We start from the raw sequence: 25434 nt of genomic DNA on the forward strand, positions 1-25434 counted from the left end.
TGTTCTTTTTTCCTTTGCTGTCTGATGCTAGAGAGAGGGAGGGAGCCATGTTGCAGTGCTCTGTGTATGTAAATAAAGTAGATTAGCCAAAATGCTGAGTTGCTGAGGTCTGTCACACAAGTTGTGCAAACTCTGCGGATCCCTAAGTGTGCCAGTGTCTGTTGGCATTGGTCGCTGTGATGTTCGGGCTGAAGAAAGCTTATGAAGCTCCTGAACAATCGACCAAGAGGGAGAGAACATGCCAGTCGGGCATGTGTCTCTGCCAGGGTCCTACTAGAGTGTAGGCTGAACTCCTGACAAGAGGATGGAGACAAACCTAGTATTAGTTGACTCTGCCTGTCATTGGCTCTGATTCAGCCTACATTTGGGGTCCCTACCTGTTCAAACGGGCACCACTGTCAAGGCCATTGCAGGGGCGGTAGCTGCTGTGTCTCAACACCTACCACTTTCCCTCCGCTGGGAGGAGTTGCCAGGACTCCAAAACCAAGCGTCACCTCCTCATAGGAAGAGGGATGCTCTCCATCTCTTCAGTATTGCTTTCCTTCCAAGGAGAAGCTTCCAACATCTCCTCTCCATGGTGGGAACAAGGTCACTGCCTTACCCTTTCCAACCTGTGATTACTCTGATCAAATCCAGAGCACACACATGTTGTTGTTGTTGTTGTTGTCGTCGTCGTTTAGTTGTGTCATTGATGGAGGGAAATGTTGTTATTGTTTAGTCATTTAGTCATGTCCGACTCTTCGTGACCCCATGGACCAGAACACGCCAGGCACTCCTGTCTTCCACTGCCTCCCACAGTTTGGTCAAACTCATGCTGGTAGATTCGAGAACACTGTCCAACCATCTCGTCCTCTGTCGTCCCCTTCTCCTAGTGCCATGCATCTTTCCCAACATCAGGGTCTTTTCCAGGGAGTCTTCTCTTCTCCTGAGGTGGCCAGAGCACACCAGGCACTCCTTTCTTCCACTGCCTCCCACACTTTGGTCAAACTCATGCTGGTAGCTTGGAGAACACTGTCCAACCATCTCGTCCTCTGTCGTCCCCTTCTCCTTGTGCCCTCCATCTTTCCCAACATCAGAGTCTTTTCCAGGGATTCTTCTCTTCTCATGAGGTGGCCAAAGTCTTGGAGCCTCAGCTTCAGATCTGTCCTTCCAGTGAGCACTCAGGGCTGATTTCCTTCAGAATGGATAGGTTTGATCTTCTTGCAGTCCATGGGACTCTCAAGAGTCTCCTCCAGCACCATAAAAGCATCCATTCTTTGGCGATCAGCCTTCTTTATGGTCCAGCTCTCACTTCCATACATCACTACTGGGAAAACCATAGCTTTAACTATACGGACCTTTGTTGGCAAGGTGATGTCTCTGCTTTTTAAGATGCTGAGAGCACACACATACGCATCTTTAAAGCAAACAGAAACAAGGTCACGGGACTTCTATATCAGATATAGTTTGGCCCTTATAACCCATCTGCAAGCCAGCAAAGGTAGCATACCTAGGTTTCAGCAGATTGTTTCCTCCCCTGCCATTGCCTGCTGAAACTTAGGTATATCCAAACATGGCAGCTCAACTGGGTCATGGATTGACTGTACATTTGCATTTTAATGGAAGTCAATGTCTCTCTTTCACTACCTCTATCTAATCAAATGGATGGAACCAATTAACGTTGCTGTTTGATTTTTTTTCCATTAACATGCAAACCTAAGTGAGGTCTACAGAGTTAAAACAAAACTTTGATTTTATTGAAATGGACTCTGGTTTCAACTTCATTTGAATCCCTCTAGAAAATTAAAGTAGGTGCAAAGGATTCTGGATGAAAGCAAAAGACAAACATCTCAGCAACTCCCTGGGCCTTTCTCCTCCATCACTGAAAATCAGATGTGGTAAGAAGGATCATTATAAGAAGTTAAATTGAGTTCTGCTGAATCAGGCCAAGACCCATCTAATCTGAAATCCTGTTTTCACAATGGCCAATGGGAATGCCTATGGGAAACCTTCAAGCAGGATTTGAGTGCAACAGAACTCTCCCTACTTTCTTATTTCCAGCAAATGGTATTCAGAGGCATACCGAATACAGCTGCCTCATTCTCACCTCTGTATCCTGGAAGGTGGACTCTTACCTTGTCAGATTTCCAGAAGGATCAGAGTTCATCTCTAGCTTCTGCTGGGTCCCCAGAAAATGGAAGACCAGTTATCTCTTTTTCCTGTGGGAGTAAATAGGGCCAGTGAGGGTGACTCCATTGAGAGCCAGTGTGGTGTAGTGGTTAAGAGCGGTAGACTCGTAATCTGGTGAACCGGGTTCGTGTCTCCGCTCCTCCACATGCAGCTTCTGGGTGACCTTGGGCTAGTCACACTTCTTTGAAGTCTCTCAGCCCCACTCACCTCACAGTGTGTTTGTTGTGGGAGAGGAAGGGAAAGGAGATTGTTAGCCGCTTTGAGACTCCTTCGGGTAGTGATAAAGCGGGATATCAAATCCAAACTCCTCTTCTTCTTCCATTGTGATTTGGAAAAGAGCATGCGGCTATGGAGCATCTGACTAAAAATTTGGATGAAAGGTCTTCCATATCCCAAGCTCTTGAATAATGGCCAAATTTGAAATGTCTGTTGGGTTTGTGGCACGTTTAGTGCAGTGGTCCTTTTGTGACTCTGGGTGGCACAATGACCTCTTGGGTTGTCGATCTGTCATTGGTCAGCGTCACGTATACTTTGATTACAAATGGAGGAGTCGAAAGGCGGAGGTATAGTGGCTGTGAGAGAACAAGCCACAGAGGCAGTAATAACAAGGGTGCCTGTGATTAATCTAGGTTCCAGTTACAAAAATATTAACATTCTGGTGCATCGGAGTCGGGAGTCGTTATACCTGCAGGAATTATTAACAAGTTAGACTCGTGGTACATACCAACTAATTACAAGTTTCAACTCCATCATTAAATAGAGGCAGGCAGAAGGAAAGAAGGTTTCTGGCATCTGGCTGCTGTTTGTGTGCTCCAAGTTCCCATCACATTTTGTCACACATGTCATCTGTTGCACCACAGAATCTCATGCAATATTCTGCTTTGAATCACCCATTTGAAATCCACCTGTTCTTCATTACTTCAAATGCCCCACTATATAGTAGGCCTACAAGGCTGAAAACCAGTCACTGGAAATTGCGAAGGATGAACACAAATTAATGGCACAAATAAATAAAGGATTTAGCAAATTGTCTGCTCATAATGGGGCAATATTACATTGGTTGAAGACCCAGGCTTGGTCTTGCTTTCGTTATTTCGAGGAGCAAATGATTATATTTTAAGCCATTAATAATCCATTGTCTCTTAGAAGCCCAGATGGAGATCGTGTTATTATAGAGAAGTGAATGTACTACAGGCAACCCTCGTTCTAGGCATGACCAATATGTGCACGATTGCACACACACACGCAGCTCCAAACCTGGAAATGTAACAAAAATGTCACTAAGAGGGCAGGGCAGAGTGTGGGGCGGAATGGGGCAGAGCAGCAGCAGAATGGGGTGTTTCAATTGCACACAATTTCACGCAAGTATTCAATAACTCCGAATGCAACCTCCGCAAAACTGGTGTGATACGGTTTCTCTTGTAGACCAGCTAGCACAACATCGAAGAGTACAGTGACTGGTCTCCTTTTGTTTCTTTCATTAACTCATCAGCAGAAGAATCTAGACCACACTTCCTCACAGAGGTGTGTTCTGCCAAAGACGAGCCTCTTAACCTTGGCTTTTGACACCCGGGATATGTATTTGGGGGGGGTCCCACACCATTCTCTGGACTGTGATTTGTTTTAAAGGGATTTTAATACTGTGTTTCTAAATTGCATGAGGTCCTGGGACCTCGTGGTGAAGGACAGGTCAAAGAATCTTACAAATCATCTTCATCATCAACAACGTCATGAGTTGTTCAGTGAATCTGGCAAAGGAACCCACAACTGCAGCTGCTGCACTCAAAAGTGATTAGCATGTAGGCAGATGGCATGTTTTATCAACAAGATGATCCTCCATTGTGGATTCCTTTTGTAGGCATTTGTTTAAGACGTTTAGCATTAACGTTTAATCATTACAGATATGGGTTGGAAAACACAGAAGATAAATTGTCCCTGTGGCTTAAGCAAAGAGAAACCCTAAGCAAAGCAATCGTCTCCAGACCAGACAATAAAAGCTATTCTAGACATAGCATGACAGCGGCAATTATATGCTTGACAGATCTGCAGCTAAACGGGGCTCTCAGTGGCCCGACGCATGCATTTTCAGGCACAGGTTTGCTCAGTCGAGCATGATAGCTTTAGGTGTGCCTCTGAAAATCTTAACCCCTTCCCTCAAATGCCCTGAGTTAATGTTAGCCCTGATGTCCTTATGAACCATTTCATGAGGGTTAACTATCAGTACAAAAGTTGGTTTCTCTTCACAGGAGTTGAGTTACTGGGCTGAAATATAGCAGGGCTGAGAATTAAGTTTTCGCATCTCTCTTGGGGGAATGTCTGTAGAAGCGAACTCAGATGGTGAGGGCCAACAGTTATGTAGCCAGTGAGAAATTAAAGGGAGATACTGGGATGTTCAGGGTAAACCTGAGAATTTCGGTTGTAATTCTACTGGGCTGTGGATGTTACAGATACTGTAATCTTATACTGCGGATGTTACAGATAATCTTAGATTGCTATTGATGTAACTAAAGGTGGTCAAATAAGTAAAATACAAAAAACGCATCCATTCTTAAGGAAATCAGCCCTGAGTGCTCACTGGAAGGACAGATCGTGAAGCTGAGGCTCCAGTACTTTGGCCACCTCGTGAGAAGAGAAGACTCCCTGGAGAAGACACTGATGCTGGGAAAGATTGAGGGCACAAGGAGAAGGGGGCGACAGAGGACGAGATGGTTGGATAGTGTTTTCGAGGTTACCAGCATGAGTTTGACCAAACTGCGGGAGGTAGTGGAGGACAGAGGTGCCTGGCGTGCTCTGGTCCATGGGGTCACGAAGAGTCGGACACGACTAAACGACTAAACAACAACAACAACAAAGAGACTGAAACCCTCCCCCCCCAAAAAAAATACTCAATGAGGACTGAGCATGCTCATTAGTCACCATAGGAGCCAACTCCTAGGGGCCAAGGTCCCTTCGGGCTCCCCGATAAAATATTTGAGAGGGCTGTTCCCCCCCCCCCAAGTTGATGAGCATTGCCATTCAAATGGGTCTGTGTGTGCCATGTCTTGTGATCAGCTATGTGGGGTGGGGCTTACCTGGCCCCCCTCTCCAATATTTAATTCAAGTTGGCCCCCCTGCTAGCCACAGACTGCTGAGTATAACCTGCGGTGAAAAGGAACAGCAGGGATGGAATGGAGTAACCTGGGGCAGGGTATTATGGCCAGCCTACTGGGACGCGGGTGGCGCTGTGTGTTAAACCACAGAGCCTAGGACTTGCCAATCAGAAGGTCGGCGGTTCGAATCCCCGCGACAGGGTGAGCTCCCGTTGCTCGGTCCCTGCTCCTGCCAACCTAGCAGTTCGAAAGCATGTCAAAGTGCAAGTAGATAAATAGGTAGGAAGGTAAACGGCCTTTCCGTGCGCTGCTCTGGTTTGCCAGAAGCGGCTTAGTCATGCTGGCCACATGACACGGAAGCTGTACGCCGGCTCCCTTGGCCAATAAAGCGAGATGAGTGCCACAACCCCAGAGTCGGTCACAACTAGACCTAATGGTCAGGGGTCCCTTTACCTTTTACTGGGACTCTGAACTGAATCACTCCTATACTGGTGATGGACTATATGGAACTGGCGGAGATGACTGGCAGAATCCGGGACCAGGGAGAAGAGTTGGTGGAAGAAGATTGGAAGAAATTTAAAGAATATCTACAGAAATACTGCAAAATTAATGAATGTTAGAATGATGTTGGAATGAAGTTAAGTGGTTTTAGCAGCAATGTTATTAAGGTCTATGTAAAAATGGATTGTTAATAGATGTGAACTTGAAGTAATAATATACTAAGATAAAGGATTAAGATAAGAACAAAGAGGGAAAGGATTTGCTGAATTAACTAACTGAACTGGAATGCAAAAAAGGGAGGTGTGAGGAGGTCAGGGAAACAAGTGAATGAAAGACAAGATATGGAAAGACTGATTTGTTTTTAATTGTTATTCTATTTTTCTGTTTTTTGTATTTTCTGTTTTCTTCTTTTTTACTTTTCTTCTATTACTGTAATTTTGTTTGAAACTTTAATAAATATTTCTTTTTAAAAAAATGAATCACTCCTATACTGCAGCGTTTTGTTGTGGGTTTTCCCCTTGCATCTTTTGGGTACGTTTTTTTGTTGGTTGGTTTGTTTGTTTGTTGTTTGGTTGGTTTTACCCAGGCACCACGTGTGTTGATTCTTTCCACTCCTTTGTACTTCCGCAGGAGAATCCACATATCCAAAGCTACGCTCGATTGCCTCAACGGGGATTACAAAGTGGAAGAAGGGCATGGCAAGGAACGCAACGAATTCTTGAGGAAGCACAACATCGAGACGTACTTGATCAAGCAGCCCGAGGAGAGCCTGTTGACTCTGCCCGAGGACATTGTCAAGGAGTCGGTGGCCGCTGCAGACAGGAGGAACAGTGGGGTGATGCTCACCGAAGGATCGTGGAGCCCGGAGCTTCCTTTTGATAACATTGTGGGGAAGCAGCATGTAAGTCCCAGCTTCCTTCCTTCCTGTCCTCCTCTTCGTGCTCATGCTCCTTTAATGCATCTCCATAACAAAAGCCTTGGAGGAAAACAAATTTCTCTCTAACCTTTTCCCTCTAACACGAACCGCAGATGATTAAACAAACCCCCACAGGTCAGAATTAACCTATGCATCAGAATCTCGGGAAGTGCTAAGGTCTCCCCTCCCATCTCTCTGCCAAAATGAAATGTTGCACACAGCTGAGTGTTAATTGAATCAGAGCCTCAGACAAGTTCATTATGGGTATGAGAAGAAGACCTGAAAGCTGCTTAAATTGCTGCAAGCAACCATCAGGCAGCTAAGATTTTGCTAGTTATCAGCGCGGTGTGTTCAGCCCAGGACTTAGTTCTCACAAACAGCAGGTGACACGGCAGGGTTGTGTCTGGAATGCACCACTTCTTGTTGCAGGTGTTGTGCGAGGGGAATCATCCTCTGTAAAATGTTTTTATTTTATTTTATTTTTTAAAAACCCGTCTACACATAGAAAACAGCATGATGGGTGAAGGCTAGGTTGGGGTCTTGATTTCTGGACTTCTGATTTGCTATGTGCAAGGATGTATTTTACTTATTTTTGTATGCAAGAGAACTCAACAATGTAGCCCCCTATTCTGAAGTGGTGCAGTCAGGAGACAGGTTTACCACTTAGTCTCCAATATGTGAGATGGAACATGCTGTGTTGGTGGCTCAGTCTTGCAAATAAAGGATGCAAAACTTGCTACAAACCACAGGGTAACTTTAAAATATTGCACATATTAGTATTGTGCAGCATGAAGCAATTGGATGCATAAAAGTTTACTCCTTTTGGAATAAAAATTGCTCAGACTCGTAAGTATTCTTCAGAGCTTTACTAATGAGAACTTCTTCAAAACAGGTACAAAGTAATCAATGATGCATCCAGAAAGGTGTATAAAGCATATGCACAGGTTCTTCTTCTTAAATATATTACTCAATTATGACCAGAGCTGAAATCCAAGCTCTGACTCTCCCATTGCCTACATTAGCCTGCATCCAGACTAAGGTTTTGCAGCTCCTGAAGAGGCATCATTATCACATTCTTCTCTGACTGTGCTGGGGTACAAAAGGCAAAGCCACCACTCAAAAAGGTGAATTTGCAATTGAATGCCTTAATCACATGATCTAAGGTTAAACACTCAGTGTGAGGGCCAGCAGAGAACAATAGTTAATTATCAACTCAGCTAGAGGCTTAGAGAGCCCTTTCTAGCCTAGTATAGTGCAATTGAATTTTCCAATGCTAAATCCCTAAAAACATATATACATACATACATACATACATACATACATACATACATACAGGTAGAGTGGAAACCCAGCCAGATGGGTGGAGTATAAATAATAAATTATATTATTCTCCATTTCAGTGTGCAGTTAAACAATTATACTTAACAAGATGGGCTATTAGTTTGATCCAGCAGAGCTCTTCTCGTGGAGTGATAATGTAGACAACGTTTAAGGAGAAGTCATAGATCAATAGTGCAGCACCAGTTCACATGCAAAGGTTCAAATCTTTGGTGTCTCTTGTGATCCCAGGTTCAAATCTTTGGTGTCTCTTGTGAAAGGTTCTGAGATAGCAGATGGTGGGAGACTTTGGGGAGCTGCTGTTACTCAGAGTAAGCAGCGTGCCTGTGTGTGAAATAGCCTGAGTCAGCGTAAGGCAAATGCAGTTGCTATCTCTAATGTATGGCTACCAGACATCCCCGTTTCCCGGGGACAGTCCCCGGATTTCATTTAACGTCCCCGGATTTATATTTTAAGTGTTGTGGATTTATTAGGGAATTAATGTTGCATGATTAGTTCAACAGCACAAGACAGATCATGTGGGGTCTTCTGGCAAGGCAAAATGGCGGGCGCCATGGCAACAAGCAGCTCCTGAAGCCAGCCAGAGCCAACTGCGCTACCAGGCTGGCTCTGGGCTGCTGAGACTGCCACCACCACTGCCGAGGGGGAACCAGGGATGCCTGGTGCATCAACTGGGGGAACCGCTGACCCCCCGTGACCCAAATTGAGTTGGGAGCGAGAGCGCCCGGCCACTCGGCAGACTGACCAGTGGCGCTCTGGGGCCAGGAAAACCCCGGAGCCGACACAGGGAGAAGGGGGAGAGGAGAAGAAAGAGAGAGAAAGAGGAAGGAGAAAAAAGAGGGGAGCCCTAACCTTGCCACACTGCTGCTGCCACTGCCACCGCTGAGGAGGAGAAGTAGGAGAGCACCGGGAGGGCAAGAACATGTGGCTGAGCCCAGGCCCGGCCCGAGCCTACTCCACGGCAGCTAGCGCTCCAAGAGAGCAGGCCGGGACCCAGAGGAAGGCCATGCGACAGAGGAGACCACAGAAGAGAAGATATTTCTTCTTATTTATTTTTTAAAATAACTTTAAAAAATAATTTTCCCCCTTTTTTAAATAAAAAAAAGTGTCCCCGGATTCTTTGAAAAAAATCTGGTAACCTTATTCTAATGCACATCTCATCAAGGAGCATCCTCTCCCCGTCTATGAACTTATGGTTTATTTGAGGCACAGTATTTTCCTTATTTTTTATAACTTCACTAGCTAAAACAAGGCCCACAGCCTGCCTCGAGATGCCGCTGTGCTGCAGGAATGGCGAGCTGTGAAAGATTGTGGCGAGCAGGTGGAATAAACACACCTGATACACATGGGCTGGAACGTGCTGCCTCAAGTAGGGTCAAGGCTCTCCCACATTGCTTCCCTGACTCACCACCTTCTGCCCTGGTCTTAACGGCGATGGCTGTTGCACCCCCCCCCCCTTGCTGTTGGCCGTCACTTTGAATTGGCTTCATCCACAACGTGTAGCCAAATCGCAATGGCTGTGTGTTGTCATGAAGTCAAGTCAGAGTGAGCAGAATGGTCACTGGTGGCTCCTTGCTTGTGAAATGGTCTCCTCAAGGACACATCATAATCTATGTTTAGGCTCCAGGCAAAAACTTTCCTTTTTCCTGGGGCTTGTGGCCCTTGATTGGAAGGGTTTGGAGGTCTTGTGGCACCTTTTAATGGGGTGGGATCTGCAAGGCCTGTACAGATGTTTTGGGGGTGGTTATTGGTTTGTTTGTTATAATTGGTTTTAGTGCTTGTATTGCTTTTGTAAGGTGCTTTGGGTCCCTTTTGTGATGAAAGCAACATCATAATGATTATTGCGATTATCAGTTGAAGGCAATCAGAGCAAGCAGTACAATTAATTAATTTTTATAATGAAATATTTTTAGAATGTGTGATTATTTGACTGTTTGATTATTTGATTGTTGTTAGCCGCCCTGAGCCCGGCTTCGGCTGGGGAGGGCGGGATATAAATAAATTTTATTATTATTATTATTATTATTATTATTATTATTATTATTATTATTATTACAATAAGTGGGACACTTCGCCCTTGTTCACAGGGTGCCCCCCGCCCCAGCCAAAGAAAGAAGCTTAGATGGAACCCAGATTAACTTCCAAATGGCTGTCATGATAACAGGTGGGGTGTTTTAGAGGGACTTTGTGCATATTGCAAGCATTCCTTCAAAGTGCTTCGGGGGGGGATCTATATAGCTGGAATCAGAGAATCCTAGAGTTAGAAGGGAACCCCAAAGATCCTCTAGTCCAGGCATGGCCAAATGTGGACCTCCAGCTGTTTTGGAATACAATTCCCATCATCCCTGACCACTGGTCCTGTTAGCTAGTGATGATGGGCGTTGTAGTCCCAAAACAGCTGGAGGGCCAAGTTTGGGGGGTGCCTGCTGTAGTCTAACCCCCTGCAATGCAGGAATCTCAGCTAAAATATCCATGACAGATGGCCATCCAACCTCTGCTTGAACACCTCCAGTGAAGGACAGTCCACAACCTCCTGAGGGAGACTGTTCCATTGTCAAACAACTCTTACTGTCAGAAAGGTTTTTTTGTATGTTTAGTTGGAATCTACTTGCAACCTCAAGCCTTGGTTTGAGCCCTACCCTCCGGAGCGGGAGAAAACAATTTTGTTCCCTCTTCCATGTGACAGTCCTTGAGATATTTGAAGATGGCTATCATATCTCCTCTCAGTCTCTTTTCCAGGCTAAACATACCCAGCTCCTTCAACCGCTCCTCATAAGGCTTGAAATATGGTGATACCCATTGAGTTTAGGCTAAATGTGCTTCCTCTCCCTGTTGACCAACAGCTTCCTTGGACATTGTAAATCGAGGCTGCTTGTATCTGCATATGTCCCATCCCATTCTTGGTCTCATTAGGGCTGGGCAGGGAAAACTTCAGGCTTAGGGCCAAATACTACATCTAGCCCCCATCTAGCAACCCCCCTCCAAAGCCATGCCTCTCATGCTAGGCCATACCCCTTGCCTGCCCTGCTTTGCACTGCCATTGAGTATCTTTGCATGGCTGGAATGAGTCATTGCACTATGAAAATGCCATTTCCTTGCCTGAGAGATTTGGGAGTGTGTGTGGAAGCTAGCCTATCGTACAAAAGTATAATTTGTGCTTTTGCCTATGGTCCTGCTACCAATGACACATTGGACCCTGTAAAGTTGCCCAGAAGGGAATCTGACCTTGGGCTGGATAGAATTTCCCCATCCTTTGGACTACGTAACAGAAGTGTTTCCAAAATGGAAGAAGGAGACAGAGAAAGGTTCTTCTCCCCTCCTTTAGTGTTAGAACCTGGGGACCTGCCTCCAACTGTTGGAAGACTCAGGGTGGACAAAAGAGGGCACGCTTTTTCTTGCAGCACCTTGTTAAACTATGGAACTTGCTCCCCAAGTAGGCAGTGATGGCCACTAGCTTGGATGGCTTTTAAAAAGGGATTGGACAAATTCATGGAGCGTAAGTCTAGATCAAGGGCTATTAATGCTGATTGGCTATGCTTTGCCTCCACTGTTGCGGGCAGCATGTTTCTGAATTGGTGGAATCCAGAGGTGAGGAGAATGCTTCCAGTAGGAGCTTCCAGTAGTCATCTTGTTGGCCTCTGTGAGAACTGGATGCTGGACTAGATGGGCCACTGGACTGATCCTACAGGCGGTTCTTATAGTCTACATGTTGGGAGCTGGGGGAAATGGAAAACAGGGTCAGGGAGTAGAATGGATGGAATGTTTTGGAAGATGGCATGTGTGGGTGACTGGAACCCTGAATAGGATCAGTCTAAAGGTAAAGGTAAAGGGACCCCTGACCATTAGGTCCAGTCGTGGCCGACTCTGGGGTTGCGGCGCTCATCTCGCTTTATTGGCCGAGGGAGTCGGCGTACAGCTTCTGGGTCATGTGGCCAGCATGACTAAGCCGCTTCTGGCGAACCAGAGCAGCACACGGAAACGCCATTTACCTTCCTGCTGGAGCGGTACCTATTTATCTACTTGCACTTTGACGTGCTTTCGAACTGCTAGGTTGGCAGGAGCAGGGACCGAGCAACGGGAGCTCACCCCATCACGGGGATTCGAACTGCTGACCTTCTGATCGGCAAGTCCTCCAGGCTCTGTGGTTTAGCCCACAGCTGCAACAATTTGTTGCAGGTCTCACTTGTACACATAGATTGCCAAACCATGGAAAACACCGATTTCTGACAGCCAGAAAGAAAGGACTTTGTTGGACCACTGCTTCCATTCCTTCTTCAGCAGCCATTGCCTCAAGGTTTGTGGAATCTGAATTTTTAGCTGTGAAAAGATCCCTTGTGAAGGCTGTCTGCTTAAAGAAATTAAAGAGGAAAAGGTTAAAGTGCCTTAAGATACCAGTCTTTCTACCACATTTAAAAGATTGATGAGTCACTGTGGAAGAAGGTCAGCTCAAGTTGCCTTTCCCTCTTTGCTGGGTAGATCCGTAATGACACTATACCTCATTCCCGTTTCTGCTCATGCTTAGTCCTCCTCGTCCCAAAGGTCCACAATGTCTAACACAATTGCTTTGTTACCTAGAGATGTTGCTTTGCCAGCTGTGCTCCTTGCATCTCAGGCTTATGACTGGGAATAAGAAAACCCCATGAGTCATTGATGGAGGGAAATGTTGTTGTTGTTTAGTCATGTCCGACTCTTCATGACCCCATGGACCAGAGCACGCCAGGCACTCCTGTCTTCCACTGTCTCCCGTAGTTTGGTCAAACTCATGCTGGTAGTTTCGAGAACACTGTCCAACCATCTCGTCCTCTGCCGTCCCATTCTCCTTGTGCCCTCCATCTTTCCCAACATCAGGGTCTTTTCCAGGCAGTCTTCTCTTCTCATGAGGTGGCCAAAGTATTGGAGCCTCAGCTTCAGGATCTGTCCTTCCAGTGAGCACTCAGGGTTGATTTCCTTCAGAATGGAGAGATTTGATCTTCTTGCAGTCCATGGGACTCTCCTCCAACACTATAATTCAAAAGCATCAATTCTTCGGTGATCAGCCTTCTTTATGGTCCAGCTCTCACTTCCATACATCACTACTGGGAAAACCGTAGCTTTAACTAAACGGACCTTTGTTGGCAAGGTGATGTCTCTGCTTTTGCAGGGAAATACCTCTGGTCTTTTGAGCATGACACCAGGGTTCTCTTTGTTCAAAACTTCTGTCTTACAGTTTTACAGTTTGTGTGTGTGCTCATTCTGAGCATATGTAGTTATTTTTATTTTATTTTTCGCACTCTCCCTCCATTTTAGCATGCTCCATGCTAGTGCCATGGTAGCAGCTGTAGTAGAGAACATACCTGTTAACAGCTGTGCTCTTTGGCTCCACGTGCTTCCCAGTTGTGAAAAATCACATTTAAAAGTAACACACATCCACTATTCTTCCCACTGTGTGACAACCCAGCTACAGCCTGCCTTATTTACTTATTACATTTGTATTCCCCCCTGTTGTCCGAGGGTGAAAAATATGGACTCCCCTCATTTGTCCTCACAACAGCCCTGTGAGGTGGGTTCATAGGAGCAAAAAATAAGAATGCTGCCTTATACTGACCATTCATCCATCTCACTCAGTACTGTCTGCACTGACAGCAGCTTCCCAGGATTACAGACAAGCATCTTTCCCAGACTAACCTGGAGATGCTGGGGACTGAACCTGAGACCTTCTGCATGCAAAGCAGATGCTCTACTGCTGATCTACAGCCCTTGAAAAGATTCAAGCTGAACCTTTTTCAGATGTTCTGCCAATGTGTACGATGGGAACTACAATTCCGTATATTCCCCCCACCCACAAACCCACACAAGAATTTGCTCAAAGGTGAAGATGCAGCCAACACACATACAATGGTACGTAGAGTAAGGTTACCAGACGTCCCCGTTTCCCAGGGACAGTCCCAGGATTTGCAAATCAGTACCCACTGAAAAAAATCTGGTAACCTTAACATAGAAGGTGGACCCTCAATGAGAGCAGAAACCATGAAAAATAATAATTGTCAGTTCAGTTGCCTTCCAATCATACACTAAGTAATGCAGTTCACGACCACTTAATGTGTGGGGACTGACAGACTGGGGAGTTGGGTCTATGAGCAGCTTTGGCCATGATAACCAAAATAAGTCTCCGCGTTCAGAGGGAGTGTAGCTTTAAATACCAATGGCTGGAAGGAAGGGACAAAGACTGGAGGAAAAGTTCCATAGATTCTTGGTCCACCAGGGACTGCCTCTGAGAACAGAATTAGGGTAGCTCCTTACTCACAGCAATGCGTCCTTCAGAAAAGATATTGGTTTGCATGAAATTGGCACCTGCTAATTTTATACACAGAGATGCAGATTTAGAAACAATGGCTATTATTGAAATAGAAATATTTCCTCACCGTGGTGGGAAGATAGTGACCAGGTGGCCTTTCTGCCTGCTCAGCCTTCTATCCTGGTGGGCAGGTGACTTTGAGGACCCTGTTGATGCCCCTTCACAGAATTCTATATCTCTTTAAACAAGACGTGGACTAGAAAGCTCTCTGTAAAGTGACCACCTGGTACAGGATGCTGAACTCAATGGCATCTTTTTTTGAACCATCAGAACACTATGTGTTGATATCTGAGATTCAGCTTCAAGCACATATATTATAGCAATTTATCTTTTTAATGCTACTATTAATTTTTCAGTGTATGGTGTGTGTGTGTGTGTGTTCTGTAATAGCGGCATTCATACGCTGAAACCCTACACACACTGATTTAGTAGTAGGTCCTCAGTGCTAGGGTCGCGGGTGGCGCTGTGGGTAAAAGCCTCAGCGCCTAGGGCTTGCCGATCGAAAGGTCGGCGGTTCGAATCCCCGCAGCGGGGTGCGTTCCCGCTGCTCGGTCCCAGCGCCTGCCAACCTAGCAGTTCGAAAGCACCCCCGGGTGCAAGTAGATAAATAGGGACCGCTTACTAGCGGGAAGGTAAACGGCGTTTCTGTGTGCGGCTCTGGCTCGCCAGAGCAGCAATGTCATGCTGGCCATGTGACCCGGAAGTGTCTCTGGACAGCACTGGCCCCCGGCCTCTTGAGTGAGATGGGCGCGCAACCCTAGAGTCTGTCAAGACTGGCCCGTACGGGCAGGGGTACCTTTACCTTTTACCTCAGTGCTAGACTTACATCTGAGCAGTAGAGATAGATATGGCTGTGGTGACAAGTATGAAATTATTACGTATACATGAATTCTGTAGACCTGGTTCATTGTGCACAGTCAAATCCCCAACCCAGAGTGCCTTGCTGTGAATGCAGCCCTGTGGAGGAAGTAATATTTGAGTGGCTGGGACCACACAGCTTCCCAGAAAATATTATTGTACATGGGGGAGGAGAAACCCGAGTCCCTGTGTACAAGCAAATCCCCACTGGGCAGCCATGCAATCTTGCTGGTTTATACATTTCCCATTCCATATGGCTGTAGCCACAATAGCAATCCATGGGGAGACTTCAGCACAAGGGTCACCAACCTGGTGCACCTGGGTGCAGTGGTGCCCATGAGGTTCTCCACTGTTGGCCATGAAGCACCTGAGCCCTTTCCCACTTCCTCCATGATCATGAGATGGTCTGAGGGTTGTCACCTTACCTTGTTCTCCCTTGACCCAGGTTCAATCCCCAGTCTCTCCAGGTAAGGCTGGGAAAAGGCTGCTTTCTGAAATGCTAGAGAGCTGCTGTTAGTGCAGACAACACAAGCTAGATGTTGTCTTATTCCAAAAGGAATAAGAACATAGGTGGCTTCCTTATATGGTGTCAGACCATATATTCCATGCAGCACATGATCTTTCCTCCACTCCCCTGCTTTGGAAATTGTTTTGATGGGTTTAACTTGGTATTGGATGATGTGCAGTTGTATTCCTTCAAAATTACTAACAGCAAATAATACTAATAATAATAATAATAATAATAATAATAATAATAATAAATGGACAGATGACGGATGGATGAATGGAATTGCCAGCTTCAAAACCCATTGAAAACATGCCATCAAAGCAGTTCTGCCTATTTTACTTGTGTGGATTTTGTGATTCAGACCTTTGCTTTTAAAACTTTGGGGGTGAATGAATTGCATGGGATGCTGTCATTAAAAACAAAGAAGCAGCAAAAAATTAAAAAATAAAATAAAGATTGCATTTTTAATCCAAAGGGGACTAGCAAGTTTATTCTTTTTGCATGTGCTTTCCCCTAGACTCTGGCTGCCCTAACAAGAAATTCAATAAATCTGCTTCCAAACCATCTTGCACAAGCTTTGCATGTCCAGTCTGGGCCCGAGGAAATTAACAAGCGAATAGAGCACACCATCGACTTGCGGAGTGGCGATAAATTGCGAAGAGAGCATATCAAGCCTTTCTCCCTGATGTTTAAAGACTCTAGCCTGGAGCATAAGGTAGCTGAGTCTTGATAGATGCTTTTTTCTTTTCTTTTCTTTTTGCCAACTCAAAACTGTCTTGGAATTAGTGAATAAGATGACAATGCTTTAGGTTTTCTTTTCTGATTTTTCTCTCTTCCCCCAGACTGATCTGAGAGCCATTCAAAAGCACTGCAGTTATTGTAGTTGCATAAGTGTGATGACTCAGTTTAAGAGCCAGGAAACCCCTTCTGGAAGAAGTGACTAAGCTTTTCAAGACAACCAAAGCACTGTGATATAAAAAAGTGGGGAGGAGGGACAAAGATTGGCTTAAACAAATCAACCAACAAACAAACAGATCTCTGCTTTTCTGCTCTGAAAGTCGGGAGACACCTTTATTGTAACAATGTGCTAAGGGGTTTTGTGACAGCTGGCTGCCTAGGAATGTTCACCAACAGTCAATGGGCCATAACCGTATATTTACCACAAATGTATGAAACTGTATGCTGGTGGCCATTTTTAAAGGGTGGAGAGAGGATTCAGAACCCTGTTTTGGAAGGGGTGAGCAGGAGCATAAAAGCAAAAAAACCATTGCAAATAAGCCGCTTGAGAATTATTTCAGATATTAATATTGTGCAGCTTAAAGCAACGGGATGCATAAAAACAGACTCCTTTGGGGAATAAAACATTGCCACGGCCCATAATTTTGATTAAAGCTTTACTTGCAGAGCTTACTTCAAAACAGGACAAAGTAAATGATACATCCAAAATATGCATAAGATCATGTACAAGTCCAGCACAGGCTCAGCTTCTTATAAAATATGAAATACCCCCAGCAGATGTAAAATTAGAGGTCTGTCTCTCCCTACTGCTTCCATTTTGACTGGAGTTGCAGTCACTCACTGGAGATGGTCATTTACACATCCTGACTTCCACAGAGCCTAGGAACAAAGACTCAACCACCACCCTTCCAAGATCGCAAATTTGCAATTCAATAGCCTCCCATATGATCTAAGGTTAAACACTCACATGTTAGCTAGTAGAGAACAACAACAGTTAATTGTCAACCCATCAAGGAGTTCAGAGACCACTTAGTATAATCCAGTGGAGTTTTCCCATGTTAAACATTCAGTAATTCACATTTAGGCATTCCCCATTTCAGCGTCAATTAAACAATTATACCCAGCAAGTATATGATTTAAAGCTGGGAAATGACAGGCCCTCCTTACTTGGTGCTAAGCAGCTCCTGATTTGGGGAAATGCCCTGATAATTTGGGAAAGGGCTGTGATTCAGTGGTTAGAGCACATACTTTACATGCAAAAAAGATCTCTGGCTTCTCTAGGTAAGGCCTAAATCCTTGGAGAGCCACGTCCAGTCAGTGTGGGCAATACTGAACTAGATGGACCAATCGTATGACTGGGTATAAGGCAGCTCTCTATGTTCTTAATGCCCCCTCTGAGCCATTGGCCCAAAGTCTTCGTGTTAAGGTCCTAAGTGCTGAGTAAATCACTGCCCCCCCCCGTGGGCATTCCCAGCTGAGTAAATGAGTCTTTACCACAAGTGTCCATTTATTGGGTTTTGGGTAGGGTTTTAATGTTGTTTTAAATGTATCTGTTGAGTTTGTATTTTTAACAATTTGTAATACAGCGGTACCTCGGTTTAAGAACAGCCCTGTTTATGAACTATTCAGTTTACGAACTCCGCAAAACCGGAAGTAGTGTCCCGGTCTGCGAACTTTACCTCAGTCTAAGAACAGAATCCAAACGGTGGAAGGGCACTAGCGACGGGAGGCCTCATTAGGGAAACCGTGCCTCGGTTTCGGAATGGTTTCAGTTTAAGAACGAACTTCCGGAATGGATTAAGTTCGTAAACCGAGCTACCACTGTACTGGTATGTGAAAATCTCCTTGAGGCAGTGGTTTAGGAGGTGATGAATAAATCAACTGTAATGGTGATAATAATAAAAGGGCAATGCAGATTGAGTGTGACAGCCTATGACGCAAATTACAGAATTTTAATTTTTAGATGAAGATTTTGCAGAGTGATTTATTTTATTTTATTTTTTGTACAGCACCTTTCAGAATTTTGTCTATATGCCAATAAAGGTTTGAGATTGAAATGACAGGCCAGTCTGGATGGGTCAAAACCCTAGCTCCAGGGATAGGAGGAACTATGTCATCGAGCTCAGGAGAATGAGGGGAAATCAATTCTCTCCAAGGAAGTGACTCAATTCCAAGAGCTTAATACCACTGCAAGGAGTCCAAATTTATAGGCAGGCTAGACTTGAGAAAGATATTTGAAACAGGATTATAATATATATATATTTCTCTATTTTATTGTAAACTTCTTCTCATTAATGTATTGTTGCTCCAATCCTCTGCCTCCCATCACTCCTTCCCATGATTGGTATATAGAACGGTGCCCTTGTGTATGATTTTGGGTCTATTTTGCTGGCATATTATTAGAATCCCAAGCTAGGAGTAATGGGGATAAGGTGATATACAACAATGGTCATACGTGGACTCAGGCCTGTTTATTTCAGTGGGTTTTATTCTGGGTAGGACTTGGTTGGAATGTGGTGCTTCCGTGAGCGCATGCTGAGCCTAGGAGTTTGCTTTTTAGTAGCGGAACTGGATGAAGCTCACAATCCTTTCACACCAGAGCATCTTTCTCCAGGCCTTGCTCCAAACATGAATGCCTCCCAGCATGAGAAGCAATACACCTTTAATTTAGGGCTTATGAGAGTGATGTAGGCAGACTCATAGAGTTGCATCTCCCCCATCGCTTGTCCAAGCATCTTCCAGCTGAACAAAGCTCCCATTGGCATCGGTGGGGGTTTCCAAGAGCTGTTCCTTGTCGGAAGGTGTCTCACTCTCCACAGTCTGAAGTGCCCCCTGCCCACTTAATCCCATTATTTCCCGAAATACTGGAAACAAGCTGAATAGGGAAAGCAACCTTGAAGAAAATCAAATAACGGCGCTTTCTTTTCTTCTTCTTTTCGGGAAACGGGTAATAACCGCAGACCTGCAAACATGTCAGCTCATCTAATTTCTCCGCTTCCTTGTATGACTGCAATTCAATTTGCAATGGCCAGATCATAATGATGATACTCTTTTCTTTTCTTTTTTAAGAAGAAGGACAAACCGTAAATAGCAATTGAAAGCTTAGCTGGGTTAAATGTCTATAATAGAAGAGCTTTCTTGGGAGCCAAGTTATTTTGGCATCAGTCCAGTACTTGCCCATCAGAAAAGACAAGGCTTCAAACCACTTAATGCTGAACCACATTGTAAACTGGCTGCATTAAGCTTTCATTGCCTGGCAATGCTATTTTTTCCTGGGGGTGGGGAGTGCCTGTCCTAAGGTCACCAGCTTTCCCCCTCTAGCTTCTGTATCTAAACAGGAGCCTGCTGGCACATAAAAATGCAGTTTTCTCTGGCATAAAGGTAAAGGTACTCCTGCCCGTACGGGCCAGTCTTGCCAGACTCTAGGGTTGTGCGCCCATCTCACTCAAGAGGCCGGGGGCCAGCGCTGTCCGAAGACACTTCTGGGTCACGTGGCCAGCGTGACATCGCTGCTCTGGCGAGCCAGAGCCGCACACGGAAACGCCGTTTACCTTCCGCTAGAAAGCGGTCCCTATTTATCTACTTGCACCCGGGGGTACTTTCGAACTGCTAGGTTGGCAGGCGCTGGGACTGAGCAACGGGAGCACACCCCGCCACGGGGATTCGAACCGCCGACCTTTCGATCGGCAAGCCCTAGGCGCTGAGGCTTTTACCCACAGCGCCACCCACGTCCCCTTTCTCTGGCATACCATATGTTTAAAGCACATCCAATGCAAATGACTTTTCCCCCAAAGAAACCTGGGAACTGTAGTTTATTAAGGAAGCTGGGAATTGAACCCCCGTAAGGAAGAAAACTGCAGTTCCCACGATTCTTCAGGGCAGGGGAAAGTCACATTTTTTATATGTGCATTGGATGTGCTTTAAATATAGGGTTAGGATCTGCCCAAAGAGCTAAATGGTGGGGGAAGCATCTCCTAGTCAATTTATATGCACCACAGCCAGGAAAGAATTGTTGCCCTAGCTCTGGGGGTGGAGATATTGTGTCCCTCTAGAGCAGCCTTTCTCAACCTGTGGGTCCCCAGATGTTGTTGAACTACAACTCCCTGTTGGTGTAAAGCAGAGTTCCGTGCCCAGCGGAAGGATGAGGAGTACGTACTACATACTCTATATTGCTTTATTTACAGTTCAAAGCAGATATATTACAGAAAGACATCTTGCCTCTGCCGGAGCAGATAATGCATCCTCTCTCCTCGACAGCTTGGAGAGAATCACACAGTGAAAAACAGGAAACCAGTGTACGTCACATCCAGTCTCCCTTTCCCGTGAGAAACTCCAACAGTACAGACTGTGGAATGTAAACACCTGTCTCGTGACAAGCCCTTTCGCTGCACAGTGAAGGAAAGCAGAAACCAACATCCTCCCCCTTTCTGTGAACATCACTGGGCAGCGTGTTCGTACAATATCAGTACAAACCCAACTTCTGCACATAGGTACAGTGTTGATCCCTTGATACAATCTTGGACAATACATCAGCAGGGATTTCATTACCTGGCATATAGGACACCGTTACGAGTCCCTTCTGAATACATTCTCTAGCATGCTGCAACTTTAATTGCAAGTGCTTCGTGCTTTGCTTACAACCTTCAGACTTCAGCAAAGCCAAACATGCTTTGTTGTCCTGGTAAACCTGGATTGGACATTTGACAGGAATTTTCATATCTTTGCACAATTGTACTAACCATTCACAATCCTTAAGTGAATAAGACAGTGCATTCAGTTCAGCTTCACAAGTACTTAAGCTAACTGTTGTTTGCTTCTTGCATGACCAATCAAACAGACCCTGATTGTACATGTAGCAAACTCCAGACGTACTTTTCCTGTCTGTAGTGTCACTTCCAAAACTTGCATCTGCAAATATCTCAAGACCACCAGACTTCTGATTGTTAAATCTCAGTCTGTAATGCATAGTGCCTTTCAAATACCGCGCTATGCGTTTCAGAGCTTTCCAATCCTTGACACTAGGATTGCTGACTTGTCTGCTTAGCAAATTACAGCTAACAGCAATGTCTGGTCTTGAACATCTGGCAATGAAGTTTAGCTTGCCTAGCACACTTCTGTACAGTGTAGTGTCAGAAAATGCTTCTTCGGTGTCATCTACCTGATAACCTGTTGTCATCGGTGTGTCTACAGGGTTAGCATCCATCAGGTTTAGTTTGCTTAACACATCAGCAATTTTCCGTGACTGGTGTACTAGAATGTTACCATCTTGATCTCTCTCTATTTCCAGAGATAGGTAGTTGTTTACCTCACCAAGATCTTTCATGTCAAAGTGCTCTTTCAGTTGAGCTAGGGCGTTATTGTACATTGCGACATCTTTCCAAAAGAACAACAAATCATCAACATAAAACAAACAGTACAGTTTCTTTTGCCCTTCCTCTTTGACAAATACACATGGATCAGCTTTCCCTTGTTGAAAACCTAGAGAAAACAATACTTCAGTGAGTTTTGTGTGCCAACACCGTGCACTTTGTTTGAGACCATAAAGGGATTTCTTCAGAGCACAAACAAATCCCCGTTTTACCTGTACGCCATCAGGTGGAAGCATATAAAGTGATTCATCCAGAGATCCGTACAGAAAAGCTGTATTAATATCATGGTGACTAATGTGTAGATTTTCCTCTGCAGCTAGCTTGAGCATAAGCCTAATGCTTTCATACCTCACTGTGGGTGAGTAGGTCTCGTGATAGTCTTCACCTGGTACCTGTGCAAAACCTCTGGCAACCAATCTGGCTTTGTGTCTGACTATCTTGCCATTTTGATCAGTCTTCGCTTTGAAGACCCATTTGCTTCCAAGCAGTTTCATTCCTGGAACTACTGGAACTAGCTCCCATGTTTTGTTCCTTTCCAAGGAATCAAGCTCAGCCTTCATTGCATTTAACCATGGCTCAGCTTCCTTTGAATCCAAACCCTGGATTTCTTGGAAACTTGAAGGTTCAAATACCTTCTTGGAGCTTTTAACAGCTGTTACTGCTATCGTAGCAAATTCATCAGCAAATTTCTTTGGAGGTTTGCCTTTCGTGGCTCTCTGTGACCTACGAATTAGCCTTAAGTCTTCAACACTCTCCTCTTCCTTCTTAGGAGAAAAACGACCTATTGTGAACAATGGTTCCTCCAATTCTTGATCAGAGCTTTCAGAGGGTCGCATAGAGGCTTTCGCACTCTTGAAATCCTCTGAATCACCTGATTCAGTTTCAGATTCAGACTCAGAACCTTCATCAGTGGGTGTGGGTTGTTGTGGTTGCTTTTGACTATCCTCAGTCTCATCACCGTCATCAGGATAACATTGGAAAATTCCCACATTCTCCCCCCACTTTGCATTGTACTCAACACTTCTCGTGAGCTTAATTGTCTTAGAGTCAGTCATCATTATTCTGTAAGACCCTTTCTGATAACCTAGAAAGATACCATGCAATCCACGCTTGTCTAACTTGGAATTTTGTGGTGAATGAACCCACATGTCAGAACCAAAAATTTTCATGTGTTTGATGTATGGCTTCTTGCCAAACATCTTCTCATAGGGGGTACAACCAATCGCTGAAGATAACCTGCGATTGTAACTGTAAACAAAACACGAGAGAGATTCGGCCCAATAACTCTCTGGAAGATTGGCATCATGCAGCAAGGTTTTTAACCCTTGAAGCAATGTCTGATTTGCCCGTTCCGCAAGTCCATTCTGCCATGGCGAGCGAGGACTAGACAAATCGTGTTGAATTCCTTTCTCAGTCAGAAAAGCTTCAAACTGCTGAGAAGTGAATTCTCCCCCACGATCACTGAAAAGAGTCTTTATCTTCTTACCATGCACATTTTCCAACCAAGCACAGAATTCCTTGAACCTAGGAAAAGCCTCTGATTTCTGCTTGAGATTGTACACAAAAATATACCTAGAAAATGCGTCAATGAGAACCATGAAGTACCTATTTCCACCCAAAGAGGGCGATAGTGGTCCAACCAAATCAGCATGAACAACCTGGTATGGTTCCGTAGCTTGCCTACTAGACACCTTACCTTTCGCAGCCATTTTCACCTTGTTTGCTGCGCATGCTTTGCACTTCATGTGGTACTTGCAGGGTTTAATAGTCATACCTTCAACCAAGGCAGGCATTTTAGATACTGCCTCAAAATGCAAATGTCCAAATTTTCGATGAAAATCATGAATACATCCTGCATGCAAACTTTTGTTAGAATCTGCAATGCAACAAGTGTCATCCTGCACAACATCATCATAATACAAAACAAACAAACGATCAACATATTCAGCATGCAATACATAGTCATTTTTCTTTGTGATGATGCACTTCTTGTTCTTGAAGGACACGTCAATGTTCCGCTCATTCAGCTGTCCAACGCTGAGAAGATTATGTTTGGCGTCTGGCACGTAAAGGACATTCTGTATCGATAAGTCCAAACTGTGAAGAACAACAGTTCCGTAGCCTTTACTGGGAATCGTGTGGTCATCCGCCTGGTGAATCGCACCTTCCTGCGGTGTAAAAGACACAAACAGTCTTTTGTCGTTGCACATGTGGTGGGTCGCCGCCGAATCAACAACGAAGAAAGATCTAGACGTCTTCCGGACCTCTGCAACCTTTGGAGTGAAGCGTGAAACCATAGCCTTGTGCTGCGTTGTCCTAGACACCGGACCTTTGCCTTTGCCTCGGCCTTTTCCACGCGATGAGCTTTCGCTGCGCTGCTCTGTCTTGGCCTTGGGATATCTGCATTCCCTCTTCATATGGCCTAGACGTCCACATGAGTAGCATTTCACTGCCTTCAAAGCTTTGGCGCCATCTGGTGGTTCCACTGCACTATGGGATGACGTCTGCGAAGACTCCCCCTTGCCCATGCAGCTAGCACCCCGGCGATCTGCTTCATTTAAAACCACGGCAGTAACAAAGTCCACTGTCAGCTGAGCGGTTGGCTGCACAGCAATCTGGGTTGCAACAGACTCCCAACCTGAACCCAAAGATTGTAGTATCATGAAAGAATACACAGCCTCTGGAAAGTTGAGCCCTCTCTGTTGCAGCTCATGTCTCAGATTTTGCATCTCCATCAGATGTAAACGCACATCTCCACCTTCAGCAAGAGCCATATTATGCAGCTTGTTGAAGTAAAACATAGTAGATCCAGCCTCTGTCCTTAAGTGAGCCTCTCTCAAAGAATCCCAAATTTCTCTGGCTGAGGTCTTATCACGCAATAGACAGAGCTCTTCTGGGGATACTATCAGTGTAAGTGTTCCCCGTGCTTTGGAATCCTTAGCTTTCCATGCATCTGTAACTGGAGCTGGGGGGGTTTCTGTAATCACCTCAAACAAACCCTCTTTCCGCAGAATTGCCTCTGCATACAAAACCCAGTCCGCATAGTTTTTCTTGTTGAGCTTAGGAATCCCACAAGCATCCTGAAGGGCCATCATGACTCTGGCATTAGCCTTCAGCGTTATATATGCTGCTTTAAATCTTGCTGCGTCACTGCTGCAGCTGCTTTATTCCAAAAGCGCACTTAAAAAGTTACTTTCGATTTCCCCATCATAGTAACTTGAGCCTGGGAGCCTTTTGCGTATTCCCGGCAAAACGGCTTTAAAAGTTCAAAGTCCAGCCATAAAGCCATTAACTAGAAGCTGGCAGGCTGCCCGGAGCAGTAGCACATACCTCATCAATCATGTTTACGCGCAGAGCAGATTCCGATCCGATCTGTCCCTCTGCATTCCGATCCTTTGCCGGCACTCCGATTCGACTTCTGGAGCCCATAACCACGTGTTGGTGTAAAGCAGAGTTCCGTGCCCAGCGGAAGGATGAGGAGTACGTACTACATACTCTATATTGCTTTATTTACAGTTCAAAGCAGATATATTACAGAAAGACATCTTGCCTCTGCCGGAGCAGATAATGCATCCTCTCTCCTCGACAGCTTGGAGAGAATCACACAGTGAAAA

The 25434-nt window shown here is 45.1% G+C and overlaps 1 protein-coding gene across 2 annotated transcripts in view; it reads left to right on the top strand.

The window, feature by feature from the left end:
- The window catches only part of ADCY8 (adenylate cyclase 8), a 150809-nt gene that overhangs the window by 77265 nt on the left and 48110 nt on the right, over nt 1-25434 (top strand). The window contains exons 7-8 of one of the 2 annotated variants that reach the window (XM_028736142.2): nt 6390-6660; nt 16231-16428. In XM_028736142.2, the coding sequence (XP_028591975.2) occupies nt 6390-6660; nt 16231-16428 (469 nt within the window). The remainder of the gene's footprint in view (nt 1-6389; nt 6661-16230; nt 16429-25434) is intronic. The other variant, XM_028736143.2, reaches the window with a different exon arrangement.

Source organism: Podarcis muralis, chromosome 8 (genome assembly GCF_964188315.1).
Source record: "Podarcis muralis chromosome 8, rPodMur119.hap1.1, whole genome shotgun sequence".
In the NCBI taxonomy this organism is placed as follows: Eukaryota; Metazoa; Chordata; class Lepidosauria; order Squamata; family Lacertidae; genus Podarcis; species Podarcis muralis.